At 36.7% G+C, this 19,369-nt stretch overlaps 1 protein-coding gene and 1 long non-coding RNA gene across 4 annotated transcripts; both read left to right on the top strand.

Moving 5' to 3' along the window:
- The first annotated feature begins 229 nt into the window (after positions 1-229).
- LOC104121346 (uncharacterized) lies at positions 230-5,589 on the top strand. Of its 2 annotated transcripts, none has more exons than XR_691909.4 (8): positions 230-805; positions 1,546-1,669; positions 2,180-2,309; positions 3,220-3,256; positions 3,402-3,594; positions 4,340-4,464; positions 4,572-4,655; positions 4,917-5,589. It is a non-coding gene; the product is annotated as an uncharacterized lncRNA (long non-coding RNA). The 2 variants fall into 2 exon arrangements; XR_691908.4 differs by having other exon boundaries at positions 232-805; positions 4,310-4,464.
- A 2,227-nt stretch (positions 5,590-7,816) lies between these two features.
- Positions 7,817-17,081, top strand: LOC104121345 (uncharacterized). Of its 2 annotated transcripts, XM_009633317.4 has the most exons (9): positions 7,817-8,333; positions 8,431-8,495; positions 8,939-9,050; positions 9,133-9,256; positions 9,521-9,601; positions 10,546-10,884; positions 13,227-13,393; positions 13,498-14,324; positions 15,370-17,081. In XM_009633317.4, the coding sequence occupies exons 1-9, from the start codon at positions 7,993-7,995 to the stop codon at positions 16,842-16,844; spliced, it is 3,531 nt and encodes a 1,176-aa protein (XP_009631612.1). In that variant the 5' UTR covers positions 7,817-7,992; the 3' UTR covers positions 16,845-17,081. The 2 variants fall into 2 exon arrangements, with proteins under 2 accessions (XP_009631612.1, XP_009631614.1); XM_009633319.4 differs by lacking the exons at positions 7,817-8,333; positions 8,431-8,495 and having other exon boundaries at positions 9,537-9,601.
- Positions 17,082-19,369: the final 2,288 nt, after the last annotated feature.

The following is a 19,369-nucleotide window of genomic DNA, read 5'->3' as shown; positions in this document are numbered from 1 at the left end:
ACCGACCGACAAACACCCCTAGTATGTGACAAAGCATTCAAAGGAAGAAAATTCTACAGAAGAAGAAAAACATATATAGTCCCAATTACACAAAGGATAGGAACAACTATGACGTATCCTTGAAAAATATAAAATGAAATGAAAATGTCGGGAAGATTCCACAGACACGGCTAAAAAAGCCTCCTCCTCCCTCATCCATTTGCTTTGCTCTTAGCATCTTCTCTCTCTCTCTCTCTAAAAGTCTTTGATTGAAAGGGCACATTTAGCTGGTTGTTTTTACAAAAACGCGTAGACTTTTGGACCCACACGTATTCATTCCTCTCTCTCTTTCTCTTTCTCTTCTCTCCTCTTTGCACTAAATTTGCCATAATCCAGCAGTATTTTTTTTAGTTTTTACCCAGGGGTTTTCTCCTCTCTCTCCTCCCCACACTGCCACCTCACTCTTCTTTCTTTTCTTACAATTCAAGTTTTTTCTTGATCACTCCCTTGTTTTGCTATAAAAAAGAAAAAGATTTCATCTTTTTTACTAGTATCAATTTTGATTCTTTGTATTTGGAGCTTTGTTTTCATGGATTATCAGATGAGTCCAGGTGGTAGTAGTGGTGATTCGGGTAATTCGCCGTTTGTGGGTCGGGGCCCGTATGGGATTGGAGGAGACACAACTTATACGAAGGTTTTTGTTGGTGGGTTGGCTTGGGAAACTAAGAGTGAATCACTGCACCGTTACTTTGAGCAGTTTGGTGATATTATTGAAGCTGTTGTCATCACTGATAAACATACTGCCCGCTCTAAAGGCTATGGCTTTGTGAGTCTTTTCTTCCTTTTTTTTCCAGTTCTTCTGGTTCTTTTTAGTCTTGTAATTCTCTTATCTCAGATCACTTTTAACTTTTACTATTACTATTATTGAAAGATTTGATCTTTGCTTCATTTATTGGATACATGTCAAAGTTGATACGTTAATGAATAATTTTAAGACAAAGACAGCTGTCTGGTAGGGATATTTTCTTGTACGACTGTCGTGGATGAGCTGGCCATGTTAACTTGCTAGGTTCCTGTATACAGAGAGAGATACTTTCTTATTACTGCAATTTACTTGGACCTTAATTAGTCATATAGTTTTGAGAAAGCTTTGCTCAAATTGGCATTAGTTCGATCTGATGTATGATTATGAGATATGTGCATGTTATGATCTGACAATGACTGTCTCTAGCTACATGTAAGAAATCATGCATAGCATGTCATACTTGGCCCCCTTTTTAGTGTGAAATTGAGTTGAACGTAAAAGTAATACTATAAAATTAAGAATAATGTATGTGTTGAAGAGAAATAAATTATCTGATAATTGCAGTCCAAAAATACATTTTCTTTTCTTAATAGCATTCATGGCCTTGTAGGTGGATTAATATCTGATCATAACTTCTGTGTCCTCTTTTCAACTTTTATGGTGACAACATACATGCTTGATAATGTTTCAATGACCCAATTTTTCTGATCACCATTTCTCATTTGCTAAATGTTGATTTGTTTAATTAATATTGAAATTAGGTGACATTCCATGATCCTGAAGCAGCTTGAAGGGCTTGTGCCAATCCTAATCCGATTATTGATGGCAGAAGAGCAAATTGTAATTTGGCTTCACTTGGACGGCCTCAATGACTTTTACCTTATGGTATTATATTCTCATTTTGATAATGCATCATTTCGCTAGCTGCTGTCGTTTCTTTTTTCTCCCTCTTTTTTTTGCACTTTAAGCCTAGTCATTCATGATTCAAGTGGGAATGGTTGGGAAAAATATGTCAATTGATCTATTTCTGATGCTATCTTTTTCTTTCTTCTCCCACATTACTAAATAGAGGCATTAAGAGAAGGTGCATAGATCTAATTTTACGGAGAGATAGACGGTGGAGCAAGCAGTAACATATCTTTAAGTTTTGAGAGCTTGTATAAACCTTCTTTCAAGAGATATCCTTTTCTTTTGGTGTAGCATAGCTGGTCTACCTTTCAAGAGATAGGATGCTAAAGTAATTGTGCTAATAATAAACCAAATAAAGATAAACGACAATGGTACTGCTAATATTAAACTAAAATATAATGTGATTCGGTTAGCATTTTGGTGCACCATGGCAATTTGACATTTACACTTGTCTTAATCCTCCCTTTAATTTTGATTATCTTATAGGACGTTTGAGATCATCAATGCCCTATCTGGGAAATCCACAGGCCATGACCGGGATGTATACGGGGAACCCCATTTACCAGCTACCAGCTCCTTACAGCTATCAGCCTGGATTCTCATATCCTCAATATAGGTCAGTACCGACTACCCGAGCAGGGGATCTAACACTGTTGCTTTCCGTGCAAATTTCTAAATTTAGTTCTCTCACACGGTATGGATGTTTCTTGGCGTCAGGAGAACATCATTATGATATAATATTGATTGGGATTCGCCCGAACCAGTATTTATTTTTTGGGTAAAAAAAAAGAGGGAGAGAATCATCTGATTTACGTTTTTCGATTATCCCAGGTGCTCAGTCATGGGAGACACCTCATTATCCTTGAATTGATATATTCGTATCTGAGACTTGAAGTTTGGTGTGTTGCTTATTAGATGATAGTAGACCATGGCTAAATCAAAAGCTGATATAGCAAACTTAGTACGTAATATATATATATATATATATATATATATATATATATATATATATATATATATATATATTTAAACACAGTTCTTTTTTGTAGTAGAAAATCTCTTTGTAAATCTAGTACAGTACAAAATTAGTTCTCTTGCACATATGATGACGTATAACTCATATCAGACTTTTTGCCCGAATTGATGAATTAGTATTGTAATTTCACAAGTATCTCTTTTCTGTTATCTTAACTTCATGTTCTGCAAATTTAATTTTATGAAAAAAGGTGAGTGGTTGAATTTTTCTCTTTAACAAGTATTTTCCCAAAACCAAAAAAAAATGTTGTGAAGCAAGAAAGACATGCTTTTACTGTGACACTATCTTCTGTTACTATATTTCAGTCTGGTGTAGGAACATCTATATATTTGTATATTGATGTTTGCCTACGGGTCTTTTGTTTTGATTAGAATTTCTAGTACCAAATGTGTTGTAGTCATGCTCATGAATACGTTAATATTCTCTGAAATGCGCTAGTGTTTTCATTCACTATACCTAATATTTTTCTTCTTGAATGATATATTGGTAGGTTTCCTGCATATGGGCCAGACTACGTCTATCCACAAGTAAGTCTACTTTGCAAAGTCGGATGTTTGAATAGCATCCATTTCTCTTTCTAGTCGTTTCCCTCTTACGAGGAATGTTAAGGCTAAATTTGAGGAAGACTCTCTATCCAGGGCTTTATAGGTTTTACTTTTGCATTTCATTCAGATGTATGGGGTACCAGGTACTGTTGGAACAAACTCATTGTAATTTGGCCAACTTGGTATGCAACCTGGCAGTCCTGCATATGCATTCCGTAGTCATATGATGCCAGGTCCTCAGATTCTGCAATATCAGAGACCTAATACTAACGGAGCTACGACAAAAAATATTTCTGTGATGCAACTACCATATAATTCAGGTACTGCTTTGGTAGGAATTACTTTCCGTGTTCTATGTGCAACCAAAAAGGAGTGTCTAATATAGGAGTTACTTTGGCAGGAATTACTTCACTAGTTCACTAGAGTTTTTCAATATGAGCAACAATGTTTATAAAATATTTGATGCAAAGGAATAAGTTTTCAGTCCCAAATATCAAACTTTAAATTAAGTTGGGACAATACATAGCGTATCAGATGATTTGTTAATTCAGTGTTGTTAACAGGTAAATATAAGGGATTAAGATAGGATGAAGGATGGAAAGCATAATATTACTGACAGACATACCGAGGCATACATAAAATTAACTAGTGTCTATTTGACTCTCAACCATGTATTATGGATACAACTCAGGATGAGAATTGAGATAGATAACCAAAAAATGTCTCTCTTTCTCTTTTATTTTTTTAAACCTAAGTATTTCGGAGTGAGGATAGTTCAAGCTTTAGGGGATGCTGGAGTGGACCTGCTGGGTTAGATCTGATTGCTAATAAAGATTATTGCTTACAAGTTTTCGTGAGTCGTCCAGGATTTTACATCTCAAGAAAATGAGCAACTGATTTTGCTGCTTTATCTTCCTTAACAAGGGTCCGTACTCTGCCTTATCTTTTTCCCTCCTTTCCCTCTGTACAACATTTGATAAATATCTATGTGGTGTGAATCAGTAAGTAAGAAGTCAAGTTGTTATCTTTTTGTAGTGAAGCTGCTTGATTACCCCATTTCTTCAGGCATCACCATGTCGTCCCCTCGTCAGTCGCAGATTGTAGTACAAGCTCACCCATCGCAATTCACTCAGCGTAGTGGCTCTGACCAAATGGCAGGTTGAATGGTTGGAGGAACTGGATGTATCATGGTAAGGAAATCATGAAACTCCTTTTCCGATATCTGGCTTTGATGGGATATACTCTAAAGATAGTACACATGCTTATTTGGATTTGTCTGATGTTGGTTCGATTGCAGGATGAATTCAAGGAGTTGGCTCGTTGTTACTTGCGTGGTTGACCTGGAATATGACCTTAAAAGTCAGCGGGGAGGCAAAAAGAGGTACTGATTCTTCCTTGAATACATTCTCATTTGTAGTCTCTCTCAAATGACTTGCTTAGATTCTAAATTATATACGTTGCACGCGTGGTTTAATGCCAAATTCTTTTTCTTCTTTTACTGTTTTGCGGCAGTTATAGTTGTATGAATATAGAGTATTCATTTTTTCCCCTTCCATACATGTTTACCTTGAAATTCCGGTTCTTTTAAGCTGTTACATAAATCCTGTGTATTTGCTAAAGTTTATTAGCATTCCTGTTTCAGGTCTTCCAAAGTCATGGCCACCAAGAAAGCGAGGGAACCACTTGTAAGATACCAAGCAGTTTAGATAACCAATATGTGAGAAACGAGCAAGTACCTTTGGACTGTTCTTTTCGCAGTTTGTATGGACAATCCTGCCAGGACTTCAAGTCACCGATTGATTATATTAATTGAATTGATTGTGGGAAGATGGTTTCCGCAATCATGTTTAGGAGAATCAATATATGATTCTTTATATATACCTGGGTCATCCTGGTTTGTAGGTGTACACTTTTATTTGTCGTGCGTGTCTTACATTTATTCTTCTTTTTGGTGTTTCGATTTCCTTAGGGCTAGGGGATAGATGTCTAGGTTTTGGTTTCCGTCTATGAACTGTAATTTTTAGGGCCTTTTTCCTTTTGTCATTTTTATATTTCTCATTTCGTTCCAGTGTGTTTGTGGTTCCTTTAGAACATTGTCCGTCACCTCAATCCTTTCCCCTCTGGAAAAAGAGAAATGAAGGGAGGTCAAAAGGATGGATGTTGCAGAAGGTCTTTGGTGCGACATCGCGTGCACGCCAAGTGATGATATTGGATCAATCGGGGTGTAACATGTATGTAGCAATTTTGGAAGCTTTTCTGGTTTTGAACCGTGATCAGATAGTACATCTGTCTGGGAAATTTGTGAACTTTAGTAATAGTGCCTTTTGGTTTCTTGGTCGGGTTTCTCTGAGATATACCAAAAGTCCCAAACCAATGGATGCAAATTCACCTCTAAATCTTCACTTTTCTAGACTTGTTGCTCTGGGAGCTAGAAACCTTTATTTCTCCCCTATGGTTAGTATTACATGAATGTAGGGTATAGTTACATGTACATGGGACAGAACATACCGTTGAATATGGTGGAAGATACATAAAAGAATTTTTCACTCGACGTTGGGATCCTGAAGAACATGTTCCCCAGCTGAAAATGTTTCATGTAAAAAGGACGTGAGGTTACCATGTCTTCTTTTGGTACCATTTTTATTGTCTTATAAATGTCTCTTTTTTACCCCTATCTCGTGCAAGGAGGGTAGGAGACAGGTCGCTCGAATTCAATCTGGCATGAGGTTGTCGAAGAAGTTATCCTATAATAAATTTATATTTTTTGTTCGTTAGGAGAGACATGAAATACGTATTCTTTTTCTTTTCCAAGATGGAATGCATATTCTTCATTAGTTATTAATTTGACAGGTTCTCTCAAATTAACTTCTCAATTTCTTTCAAACTATTCTACTTGCAATCAATATTTAATAAAAAGAAGATTCACTTTTTACCGCTTAATGAAAATTGTACTAAAGTTTTGTCTGCAAAAATTGTGAAAGCGTAACAAAGGCTGAGCGTCTTCAACGATTCGTCATTGGACTCAAAAATTTCTCCCCCTTCCTCCCTTTCTTGCTCCCTTTCTTCCTCCTTCAATAGCAAACCAGTTCAAGAAGCTAAAAGCAGCAGCTTTGTACATATAATATATTGCCGCCAAAACATGTTAAAAAGTAATTGTGACTCATTTGAAATAAGTCTTTCGTGTTGGAACAACTTTTTTTGTTCTGAACAAAATCCTATACTAGTAATGACTGAAACCAATTCCGTAAAATACGATCCCAGCAGATAGATCCTCAACGTCTTGGCAATTCGGCAAAATTTTCGAACAATAAAAACAGGTAGAATTAAAATAATAGTATGAAATATTGGTATTCGTGCAATTGAAAAACTTGTAAACAGAGGTGGATCCAGGATTTAAATTTTATGGGTTCAATTTTTAAGATTTTTAACATTGAACCAGTTATATATTTAAAGTTATGAGTTCAAATCTATTATTTTTATAATTTTAATGAATTTTTACACATAAATTTCTACTCCGCGTCGAAAGTTATGGGTTCAATTGAACCCGTAACTCTCACACTAGATCCGCCTCTGCTTATAAATAATTTTACAAAATAGAACAAAAGATAGTACAAAACTTTGTCCGTCTTGTGAACTTTTAAATAACAGATTCAAATTTTGCCAATTTCACACTTTTGAATAATTTATACCAATGTTATGCTCGGCCCACATAACTTGTAATAAGGAAAATCTTGCCTCATTAGATTTTGTAAGCAGTTTATACCAATTATGCCCCGCCCGACATAACTTGTGAATAAGACAAAAATTGTCAATCTTGCAAGACCTACGAACAATTTAACAAGATTAATATAACAAAGATTATCGCGTGCATATTATGCCTAGCTGGGAAAACCTAGGAATGTTCCATCATTTTGGATTTGTAGCGTCGAGACAATTATCACACGAGTTTCTAAACAAACACAATATAGCGGTTGGGTGGGCGGTTATTTCGATTAATTCTTCAAATTTAAACAGCAGCCTTAAATGACATAAAATAGCACGGACTAGTCATCCCATATCGGATTTAATATACCTTAGTAAATGCCACATGGCGCAGAGCATTTAATATACCTTCATGAACATTATCCTTTCCGGTGACTAGCAGAATGGCTACACTCGGTCCTCAACCATCCCATATCGTATTCCACGTGTCCTCCTTTTAGCCAGCCACGTGTTATATCATATTTTACCCTATACAAGCACTTGTGTATGAACTTCCAGCATATTATGCTGGAACTCCACTATATTATGCTGGAATATTTATCGGATTTAAATAGTATTTTTGTTCAAATTTATCTTTACATGAAAAATTGGCTAAATTTCAATTACTTTTAAAACTGTGGCTATTTTTCAATTACCACTTATAAATCTGGCTATTTTTGAATTTCACCCCTTAAATGATCTTATTTGTGCAAATCTACCCATTGGACTGGCCTATCTTTACATGGGCCGGTCCAAGTCAGGAATCCAACATCTAAATCATCTTTCCCAAGTCCCCAACTCCCAACTGAAATCAACGCGAGTCAAATCCCCCAAACTCGGTCCGAGAACTCCCCATTTCTTCCAAGATCTCATCAACTAACCAGAAAATCAGCTCCGATAGCAATTTCCGGAGTTCTTCACCATTGTCAACTACTGTGCATTCCCGCGGCATCAAAATCAAAGCATCACAAAAACCAATGGAAGAGTATCCAGAAGAACTACGAACTCCGCCGGTGGCATTAGTATCTCTGGTAGGTTGTCCAGAACTTCACGCGACAATCACTTCTCACCTTCACTCTGAACAGCCGCCTATAAATGCTCTCGCATTGCCCGATTTCTCGAAGATCTCGATTATCGCTAAGCCTTCAAAGGACGCTTCTGCTCCGCCTCAACCTATCGCCGGAATCCTAAAGAGAGATTGGCTTCTCAAACATCGGACTAGGATTCCGGCAGTTGTTGCCGCTCTCTTTAGCTCCGATCACGTCTCGGGTGATCCAGCTCAGTGGCTTCAGGTCTGCACCGATCTCGAAAACCTCAAGTAGGCTTCTTTTGTCCTTTTTCCAATTGCTTCTCTCAAGTTTATGGATGTATGATTCATTAAATGAGTTTCTTAAGGCTGTATGCTAAATGAACAGAGCTGTATTACGAGGAAGGAACGTTAAATTGGTCGTCGTGGTTGTTGCTCCATCAAATTGTAAGGGTGGGTCTTGAACACTTTGCTCTGTCTATCTGCTTTATGGCTTTCTTGCATTAATGGACTACGTGCCATATAATCGCAATTTCTCAGCTCATACGTTTTCATATGTAAGAGTTTTAAGAAGTAACAGGGAAATACTTTAACACTTGCTCTGCTTATGGTTTGACCTCTCGAGCTTCATCACATTCAGTGGCACTCAGTCCTGATAATTGGGAATTTCCATGTTATGGGTTGTAATTCTTTTTTCCTCTCCATTGGTGCTTGAGTCAGAGAGATCACTGAATTTTGGGTAAAGACAAGTAGAATGATTAAACTATACCTAAGTTGGCTCGCAATTTCTTTCTTGGTGGAGGGGGATTTATCTAAGACATCTTTCTTCTGTTCTTCTTCCTTTTCCCCCCGCTAATTTAGGGATTTAACCCTCTTGTGATACTTCTTTGAAACAGATGATCTGAGTGAAGACCGTATGATTGCTCTCAGAAAGCGTGCAGAACTGGACTCTAAGTATCTTATCATCTTTGTTCCAAGCGAATTAGAGCTTAAACAATCCTTGATCAGGCATGTAATTCTTTCGTCATGCTCTATCTAAATTTGATTTATAGAATCTGGTGGTGTTTGTAATTTGAGATACCCATTGCAGGTTGGGAAGCACGTTCTCAGAATTGGCTAATTCTTATTACAAGGATGAAGGAAGAAGAATTAAAGCACGTATTGAAAAGAAAAACTTTCATTCTGCCGAGCTGAATATTCGATGTTGTTTCAAAGTAAGGGTTCTCTTTGACGTTTAGTAGTGCTTAATGTGTTGTCCTTGTAGTATGATTTCCGCATTACCTAAACTTGTTGGTACGATACAGTATTTCATTATTCTTTATTCCTCAAAAAAGAAAAAGATAGAGTATTTCATTATCATTTCTCATGTTATTTTTTAAATGCTGAGAAGCTACGTTTTGTGCCCTTATTGTGTTGTCTTCATTATTCCTATGGATTTTGCTTCTGTCATGATTATGCTCTGCTTAACATTGTGACAGGCTGCTGTATATGCAGAATTCTGTAGAGATTGGGTTGAAGCATTGAGGCTATATGAGGACGCCTATCATGCAGTGCGAGAGGTATATTTATGTTCATCTGCTTGTGCTGTAGAATTTCAAACCATCTTTTTATAGATTCTTACTGCATTTTAGACCTCTTTCAAAGGCACATTTGCATTACGAAGACATGAATTATAAAGAACTTTTAAAGAGCAGAGTGTTAGCTTCTTTTGGCTTTTTCTTTTCTTTGTTTATGAAGATGACTGTAGTGTAGACAAAGTTACAAATGGCTATAGATGGAAGATAAAAAAAATGATGGCGCTTCCGTAACCCCTCTATTCCGTGGCCTGCATTGATGTGGTTCATTAGAGTGGGACCTAATAATGTTGAAGAGATTCATCTTGGTGAAAATTAATTGAAAGCTTTTTTCAGTTTCTTTCTCATCTGTGTGTTAATATATATCTGATTGAAGTTTTAAATGTATAGTCATCCTTGTCCACCTGTAACTAGCTGCTATCAGTAGTTAGAGCTTTGCTTGCATGTTTCATTAGAACCAACTTTATTTCTTGATTGTGGTTCCTTTATTTTTCTTTGTATGTCTGGCTATCGTTAAGAATCCAAAGGAACCATCTTATCCAAATAAAAATCCAAAGAAGCCACCAAGAGCAGTATATTGCAATTTCTGTTATAGGAGATGACCTTTCATCCATGTGGTGTAAATAGCTGACTGTAATAGATAGGTGTGTTTCCTTTCTCTTGTTTCATTATAGTTGCCCAGGTATCGTCTCTTAAGTAAAGTTGCATAACAGCGTGGATGAATTGTAAATACCAGTTTCAACTTGTATGTGAACAAGATTTTGCTATTGCTCATGACAGTGATAGTACCTTTAATAGGAAAAAACTTAGCAGCTTGCCTGAGTTGCAGTAGATTAATTATTGTTAAGCCTTAAACTGTTGCATCTGTTTACTTTTTGCATTATTTGCATCTTTTAATTCATATAAATAGATATCTATAAATGATACAGATGGTTGCAACATCAACCAGATTGCCTCCTATTCAAAGGCTGATTGAGATCAAAAGTGTTGCAGACCAATTGCATTTCAAGATTTCGACGTTGTTGCTGCATGGTGGAAAACTTGTAGAAGCAATTGCCTGGTTCCGCCAGCACTATGCTTCTTACAGGAAGCTTGTTGGAGCACCAGAAGTTATTTTCCTTCACTGGGAATGGTTAAGCCGGCAATTTCTAGTGTTTGCTGAATTACTGGAGACGAGCTCTGTCACTGCTCAGCATGTTTCCTCTTTGGGTTCAGATGCTACTGATAGAGCAACTGAGTGGGAATTTCATTCAGCTTATTACTTCCAGGTTGGAAAGCGTTACCTCTCAAGCTATTCATTCATTGTGGTTCACTTGTTGATTAGTAAACCAAATGATCAATCAACTATGTCTCCATCTAACTAGTTGGGGTAGGCTATATGAATCTTGTGCATCTATTCCGCTCTCTTCAGACCCTGTTTCATAGTGGTCTTCAAAACTAGTGATCTTCTAAATCTCCCAGTTATCCTTACACAGACATACAATTCTCTATCAGAACGAAAAGACTCATGGAAAACAAGGGATCTAATATAAGTGTAACCACAAGAACAAGGACTTAATCCCAACTATCGTCTATGAATTTTTACTTTCATCGTGTATCTTTAACTATGTTTACATTGGTCCATGAGATTAAGTGTTTTGAGGCAATAATAATTGCTTCTTAAAAAAAGGAGTCTTTTGAGACAACTCCCTCCATGTGATTTTGGGTCTATCTCGTTTCCTTTTGTCACCTCTCTTTATTGTAATGTCACACCTAGAGAGCGGTGCATAGGAGATAGGATTCGCTACATTGAAAATTACTTTTCCTTTTGGTCAAAATGACATTTTTGTTGGAATGTCAACAACTGGAGTAAGTAGGAAAGAGTGGATGAGAACAGATTAACCTTTAGCTTTTAATTTTAACATGAGGCTCTCAATTCACAACTATGTAAGAGGGAAGATGAAAATAACCTTAAGCTACTTTCTAATAATCCCAGATACCTTTCTCTCAGAAAGGTTCCCATCATATAGACACTTGTTACAACACGTCTCGAGTCCTTGACTTTTCTGGAAGAATTTTTAAGTAATTGAGGTAATGAATTATGAAAGTAGAGAGAGCAATTCTTCTCACCAACCCATTAGAGGAAATGATTAGAAGCCATCGTGATATCGTCCTTCATTAAATACCCAATTAGAAGAAACATAAAAGTAAAGCCTTTTGGACATATAAATTTCCTACAGTCGATAAAGTACTGCTGCTTATTCTTGTTCATCAAATAGTTTCGGAATTCACAAACCTGTATCAGCAGCGCTCCAGTAAAGTCATTAAAATCTCAAGGTATTCATGTGCTTTGCAGTTCCCCATTTTTCAAATACTAGTTATTTTTTTCATGAAGTAGCTTTTGTTAACTAATGATCAAGTGGTCATCCTTGAACTAAATTCCATCTTTTCTGTAGTGTTTTTCCTCGTCTCTAGTTAAACTCTGGATTTCTTTATCCTGTGTTTTTGGGTCAGTTACAACTCTATGTTTTTGTGTTGGCATGTCGTATCTATTTGACATTTTGACCAACTCTTTTCTCCAACTGGTACCTTTTGATATTTGCTTTAATGATAATGATAACCTCTCTAACCCCTAAGCCACATTACTAGTGATTTTTGTCTTCAGCAAATAGTTTAATTTCATTCCGTTTTAGTTTAGGCGCTTAATTTCCTCTGCTTTTGATGAGAGTATCATAATTGATGATTCTGTTATATTCTGTCAATTTATCTATTCAATGTGATGTTTTCTTTGACACGACTCTGGTCTAGCTACTGACACAAACAATTTACTGGGTTTCCACTTTATTCAACAAAAATCTTAAGCCCTAGTTCTGGGTAGTGGAGAAGCGAGAGCAGTGCAACCTGTCAAACTATCATTTTATGTGCAAATAGATAATGATTACATCCTTAATCCATTTTGTCTTCTAGTTTATCTACAACTTCTTTGTAGTTCATAACGTGATTCCCCCCTACTATCCTCTGCCCACTGCATCTTAACCATCTTCTTGAAGCGCTTCTCCTTTGCAGAAAAGTTTTCAAATCTTGAAATTCTCCCTTTAGTTAACTCCTCGACTGTGTCAAACGCTAATGGAACACATGCCATTTGCCAGGCATTACTGTGAGTATCAGACAGGAGTCGTCCTAATTTGAGAAACTAGGACCAAGCAGTATGGAACTTCCTTTCCACTATGCCATGCTGGTTTTCCCCATATCGGATGCAGGTTCCGCCAATTTCTTGTTAGAATGGTGTCATTGTTGGACAAAACTTGACTTAATAAAGTTGAATATTTTCAATTACTAATGACAATAACCTCCTAGTTTCTTGATTTTATCTATCTTGCTCCCTCACTAAGATGACGATGAATGGGGAGATGAGATCCATCGTCTTTAGGCCTCGAGGAGCAGTTTTGGCATGCTTTCACTAAATAAGCTGGCAGCAACCATGTTTCAATCTTTAAATGTTGCTTGTATAAAGCCCATCAGTGGCAGATTTTATATCTTTGTATATATTACTTTACCTGGTTTATTACTATAAGCCAAGAACCATACGACTCTATTCAGATGCTTGCTTATCCAGCTTTACTTAAAACAGCTAGCAGCTCATTACTTGAAGGAAAAGAGTTCTTCTCTTGAACTTGCACTATCTATGTCTGAGACTGCTGGTGAAACTGATGGGAATGCCGAATCTGTGATAGCTGCTGCTTATGTTGGTCAGTTTGCAAAACTACTGGAGCATGGAGACAGATTTGTTATGCAATCGTGAGTGTGGTGATTTTCTTGTTGTAAATTAGTTCAGGAATTTTTGTTGTCTCACTCCTCCAATTTAATTATTTTCCTGCTGTTCTCTCCATATACTTTTGCAGTCTTAGTGATGAAGACTACGCCCATTATGCTCTGGCTGAAGGAAAGAGATTCCGAGACTCCTATGAAATTATTGCTCTCCTAAAAAAATCTTTTGAGGCATACAACAATGATAAAGCCTCTCGGATGGCTGCCTACTGTGGCTTCCAAATGGCTAGAGAATATTTTGTAGTAGGTGAATATAGTAATGCAAAAGAGGTTTTTGAGAATGTTGCTAGTCTTTATCGACAGGAGGGCTGGGTTACTTTGTTATGGAATGTCTTGGGTTACCTTAGAGACTGCTCAAGGAAAACTGCTTCTGTGAAAGATTTCACTGAGTATTCTCTTGAAATGGCTGCTCTGCCGGTACCTACTAATGCGGCTGCGCAAAGAGACTGTGGCCCAGCTGGGCTTGCAAGTCTTGCTCAGAGAGAAATAATACACAAGGAAGTGTTTTCAGTTATCAGAGGAGGATCAGAAAGTGCAGCTACTGAAGAAGACAGTATCCTCAAAGTAACAGCTGATAATCCCCTTTATCTTGAGATTGATCTTGTCAGTCCCCTCAGAGCAGTACTTCTTGCTTCAGTTGCTTTTCATGAACAAGTAGTTAAGCCTGGTGCAGAAACAGTGATTACCCTATCCCTTCTATCTCAATTGCCTCTCAATGTTGAGATTGATCAATTAGAAATCCAATTTAATCAGTCGGAGTGTAACTTTGTCATTGTAAATGCTCAAAGATCCCATTTAGCTGCAATATCCTGTCTACAACCTGGTCGTCGGGTGGAGACAGCTCCCACCCTGGAACTTCGCACAAACAAATGGCTGCGGCTCACATATGATGTGAAACCTGGTAAGCTGGCTACTTACTCTTTTCACTTGTTGCAACTCCAAGCTTGAACTATTTCAGGTTTCCCTGGAGAACACATCAAACTGTATATATTCAGCTGATCCCATTGAAAGAATATCCGCCCGAATAATTAACTAACTAAGCATTTATCTTGTGGAATATCCTTTATCTTACTTTCACAGTGACCAGAAGTACACCGCTCAGGTTGAGGTAGCATGTTCCTCATCTTCTAGTCCCAGAATTAATCGGCAGCTTCCAAGCCAATCTAGCTTTGCTTTCCCTGCACTGCATGATTGTAGCTTGTAGATGCTTTACTAACTGAAATAAATTGGGTAATATAACTTTCAAGGGAGAATTTCCTCACTATTTGTCACCCCAAAAGCTAACACACCCTCCATTTTCCACTTTAAAGGAGGTGAACTCTACCCATCATTTGCTTATGCTTTGCCAAAGACTAACTCCATACTGAGATGAGTAAGGTTTTGTGCACCAATGACCTTGTCCATATTTATCTTTTATGACCAATCTCTAGAAGGCTGCGTCACTGTTGGAATTTTTTTTGAAGTAAGAAGATTCATAAATGGAGATAATACTCTTGCTCATATTTTCTAGGAGCCCTGAAATATTCTCATAGTTAAGCAAAATAAGATTCAAATAAAGCACTTCTGACTTTTCTGCACCATAGAAAATTAGAGACTTAGGGTGTCGTCAGCTAATACCAAATGTGACACTGTTACATTATCTCCAGCTCTTCTGCCCAAACTGAAAAACCTTAATCCACAACCATTGTACTGCTTTATCCAGCAGCTTGCTTGCTTACTCCTTTCATTCCCAATATAACCAAGAAGGGAGAGCAGGGATCTCTTTGTCTAAGACTCTCTGAGGCGAGAAAAGTCCAGCTGGACCACCATTGATCAAAACTGAATATTTCACTGAGGAACTGAATTTTATCCATTTTATATATACTACTGTGCTATCCATCACAGTTTTTAATTAACATATATCATTGTATTGCACCTAAAAGTGAGATAACATTTGAATCATGTAGAGCAAAGCGGAAAGCTGGAATGCATATATGTGACTGCTAGATGGGGTCAACATTTTACAATATGTTGCCGAGCTGAAAGTCCTGCCTCTATGAATGATTTACCTCTCTGGAAGTTTGAAGACATAGTACAAACTATACCAATGAAGGATCCTGGTCTGGCTTTCTCGGGTCAGAAGGCCGTCCAAGTTGAAGAACCAGACCCACAAGTGGATCTAAAGTTGGATTCTTCTGGCCCAGCATTGGTCGGAGAGAGCTTTACTGTTCCTGTGATTATCACCTCAAAGGGCCACAATGTCCACTCTGGTGAGTTGAAAATTAACCTTGTTGACACAAGAGGTGGTGGCTTGCTTAGTCCAAGGGAGGCAGAATCTTTTTCAACAGATAATCTCCATGTAGAGCTTGTTGGAGTATCTGGACGAGAATCTGAAGATCTCGCTAATTCAGATAGCATTCAAAAAATCCAGCCCTCTTTTGGATTGATTTCTGTCCCATTTTTGAATGAGGGGGACTCCTGGTCCTGCAAATTAGAAATTAGATGGAATCGCCCTAAACCTATCATGCTTTACGTGTCACTCGGTTACTTTCCTCAAAGTCCGGAAGTTAGCTCACAGAGAGCTCATGTGCACAAAAGCTTGCAAATTGAAGGTAAGACTGCTGTTGTAATGAGCCATCGCTTTATGTTGCCATTTCGAAGAGAACCACTTCTGCTGTCAAAGACGAAGCCAGCTTCTGATTCTGACCAAATACCATCTCTGCCTCTGAAGGAAACAAGTATACTAGTTGTTAGTGCTAAGAATTGCACAGAAGTACCTTTGCGCTTGTTGTCAATGTCTGTTGATGCAATTGATGCTAGCGCCTGTGATGTGAAAAGTAAGAGTGAGGACCCAGTAGAACCCGTGCTGCTTGTGGCAGGAGAAGAGTTTAAACAGGTTTTTGCTGTCACTCCTGAGGTTAATCTTCCTAAACTAAACATGGGTATTGTGTGTTTGAGATGGAGAAGGGATCATGGAGATGGAGAAAGATCAGGTTCTTGTAGCACAGCATCTGCAGTTCTAACAAAACAGAGTCTTCCTGATGTAAATGTGGAGCAACCTCCACTGATCGTGAGTTTAGATTGTCCTCCTCATGCTATTCTTGGAAATCCATTTACATACTCCGTCAAAGTTACCAACAGAACACAGTTTCTTCAGGAGGTCAAATATTCGTTGGCAGATTCACAGAGTTTTGTTTTATCAGGGCCTCATAACGATACAACTTTTATTCTGCCAAAGTCTGAGCACGTACTTAGTTACAAGCTTGTACCACTTGCCTCAGGTTTTCAGCAGCTTCCTAAAATTACATTGACCTCGGTACGATATTCAGCTGGCTTTCAACCTTCAGTTGCAGCTTCTACGGTGTTTGTATTCCCATCTGAGCCTCATTTTGGGTTGAAGGATATTGAAAAGATGAGAGTGGAATCTGTTGCAGCCGAATAGGCTTCCACAGTCAGTTTGTTTATTCTGCAAGTTTGTGTTTGAGGCTGATTAGTCAAAGCGTATTGATAACAAAGCATGCGTGTGGATTATCAAGGGCGGTTCCACCCCTAGGCCAATAAAGTTCTTGCTTTAGGCTCCAAAAATTCAGGGCCCCTAAAATCATTTCTATATTAGATAGAATATGTAATTCAAATAATTGTTACATTCTTATTAATGATATGTAGATCTTTTTAACTACTTGTTGTCGGTTTGTTACCAATCATGAATCACATACTTTTTACCTTTTACTATTTTTTAGGAATTTGGTTGAGGTAACTAATTATAGATGAAAGTGGTGGATAACTAAAATTTAAGTCGCTCAAGAATAGAATTGAAAGTGCTAAGAGAAATCGTGGAAATTTGAATATTAAATTAATTTGTTTTATATACTCAATTAGATAAGACTTCGTTATTTTTCAAAACGAACTGGCAACATCATGTTAACGAACAAATTCCTTGTAAGGAGTCATTTCTAACAATCACTGGCAACATCTCACATAACGAGAGCTAATTTATTCTAATTTTGACATTATTTATATTACTACACTGTACTTTAGTATGTGGTGCATTATACAAGAAGGAGATACACGTTAATGTAATGGTATAGTCGCAACAAATGGATGTTATACTAAATAAGGTACAAAACTAACTATCGTCTATCGCTAATGTGTTGAATTAGAAGTAGTACTGATGAAACACATGGAAAAGAAGCGCCCAACTAGTATGCTTTTGTTGGATTTCATTTGACTAGTTTTATGTACAAGATACACTTATACATAGCTATTTGGATGTAAACACAACTATGTGATTTTGTGTGGGCTAGAGTTGAGGGATACATATGGTTGAGTGCAAAATACATGAGCTAATTTCTAAATGGTCAAGGCGGCGTACAATAGACCTTTGTGGTCCGATCCTTCTCCGGACTTCATGCATAGCGTGAGCTTAGTGTACCAGGATGTTCTTTTTTTTTTTTCACTCTCAAGTCTCAACTAACTAAAGTCTAGTCTCTTAGAAAATAACTAAAGTCGGAATATATATGTAATTGTATGTACCACAAAAAATACAAACATTTTCATGTGTTTATAAGATTAAATAATCAGTGCTTTATTACCCTATGATATAATCGATTCATCTCCAACAGTCCAATGTGGATATACGCTCAGTGATATTGTCTCCAAACACATTGCATATATGTGGTTACAAACTCCTAACATTAGTGTATGTACCCAATTTACTATAGTCAATTTTTATATGTTAATAAAGATCAATTAGCACGTGATTTACACATATTGCTAAATAGAATATAGGAAATAAAGATTTTAACGTCCCCTTACGTAAACAAAACAATTGTATATATAGAAAGGATTTATAATAAGCAAATAAATTAAAAGAAAAACAATAACATTTCAATTATTGTTTTTTCAAATTTGATTCATTTAATGAATATAAAATTCCTATTTTGATTGTGCGCTATATTTTCGTTAGAGTTAAATTTACTAAACTAATACATACAACTGCCACGAGTAAACTTTTTTTGAGAGATTGTCTTATGATGCAATATGTATTTTTGTTACACTCAATGCTATTACAATAATGTGATATGTCTAAGAATTTAAATAATTCATGATTTTGATTCTGGCTGCACCCTAGTTCCAAATTTTTTTCTTAACTATACATAGCTGTACAGTTAGATCATCTCCACGCGCAGTATATATGTGATGATTGCACGCTTGTGCTATTGTTGCTAGACACATTACGTATATGTGGTTCTACACTATTACTCCATCCGATTCACAATGAGTTATCATTTTATCTTTTTATTTTGGTCCAACATAAGTATTTATTTACATAATCAAAAAGAAACTAATTTTATTTTTTTAAAATTTGCCCTTATTTACATATTCCAATGTGTCAAGGTAACAATTAATTAAGGTTAATTTAGTGAATATATCTTTTTTTCTCTAGAAATTCGTATTTCCTTAATGAGTTTGTCGAAGGTAAAATGATCACTTATTGTGGACCGGAGAGAATAAAATTTATGTCCATGACATGCACAATTATTTTCTTAATTTTGCTAGTGACTTTTAATTGTTACTCAATTAATACGGAAGTTGCACTTGCCATTAAATAAAGTATAGGAAAACAGAAAATTTAATACATCTTCAAATATTAGACTAAAGCAGTTTATCTCATCTAGTAAGGATTCAAATTAATGAAAAAGTGACAATCTGCTAATTTATTCTTAACTCGATCCATTTAATAAATATAAGATCCCCACATTATATTATGCCTAATATTCCTCTTATAGTTAAAATTTACTAAAGTGATACATGTGATAGGTGCAAACAAGCTTTTCCATGAGATTATCTTTTGATGTAATCATCGAATCTAGTGTAATATATTTTAAAATTTAAATTATCAGTGATTTTTGACTTTCTGATTTGGTTTTATCAATTATTTTATAATTTTTTGACTGATCTGGCTTC

The sequence above is a fragment of the Nicotiana tomentosiformis genome, chromosome 2 (genome assembly GCF_000390325.3).
Source record: "Nicotiana tomentosiformis chromosome 2, ASM39032v3, whole genome shotgun sequence".
Classification (NCBI taxonomy): Eukaryota; Viridiplantae; Streptophyta; class Magnoliopsida; order Solanales; family Solanaceae; genus Nicotiana; species Nicotiana tomentosiformis.
The sequence above is the reverse complement of the archived record's forward strand: the minus strand, read 5'-3'. Positions and strand labels throughout refer to the sequence as shown.

Bases quoted from the DNA above. Each gene is read 5' to 3' on its own strand.
- LOC104121345 (XM_009633317.4), top strand. From the start codon at position 7,993: ATGGAAGAGTATCCAGAAGAACTACGAACTCCGCCGGTGGCATTAGTA. The intron at 8,334-8,430 runs GTAGGCTTCTTT...CTAAATGAACAG, and splicing joins ACCGATCTCGAAAACCTCAA to AGCTGTATTACGAGGAAGGA. The intron at 8,496-8,938 runs GTGGGTCTTGAA...TCTTTGAAACAG, and splicing joins TGCTCCATCAAATTGTAAGG to ATGATCTGAGTGAAGACCGT.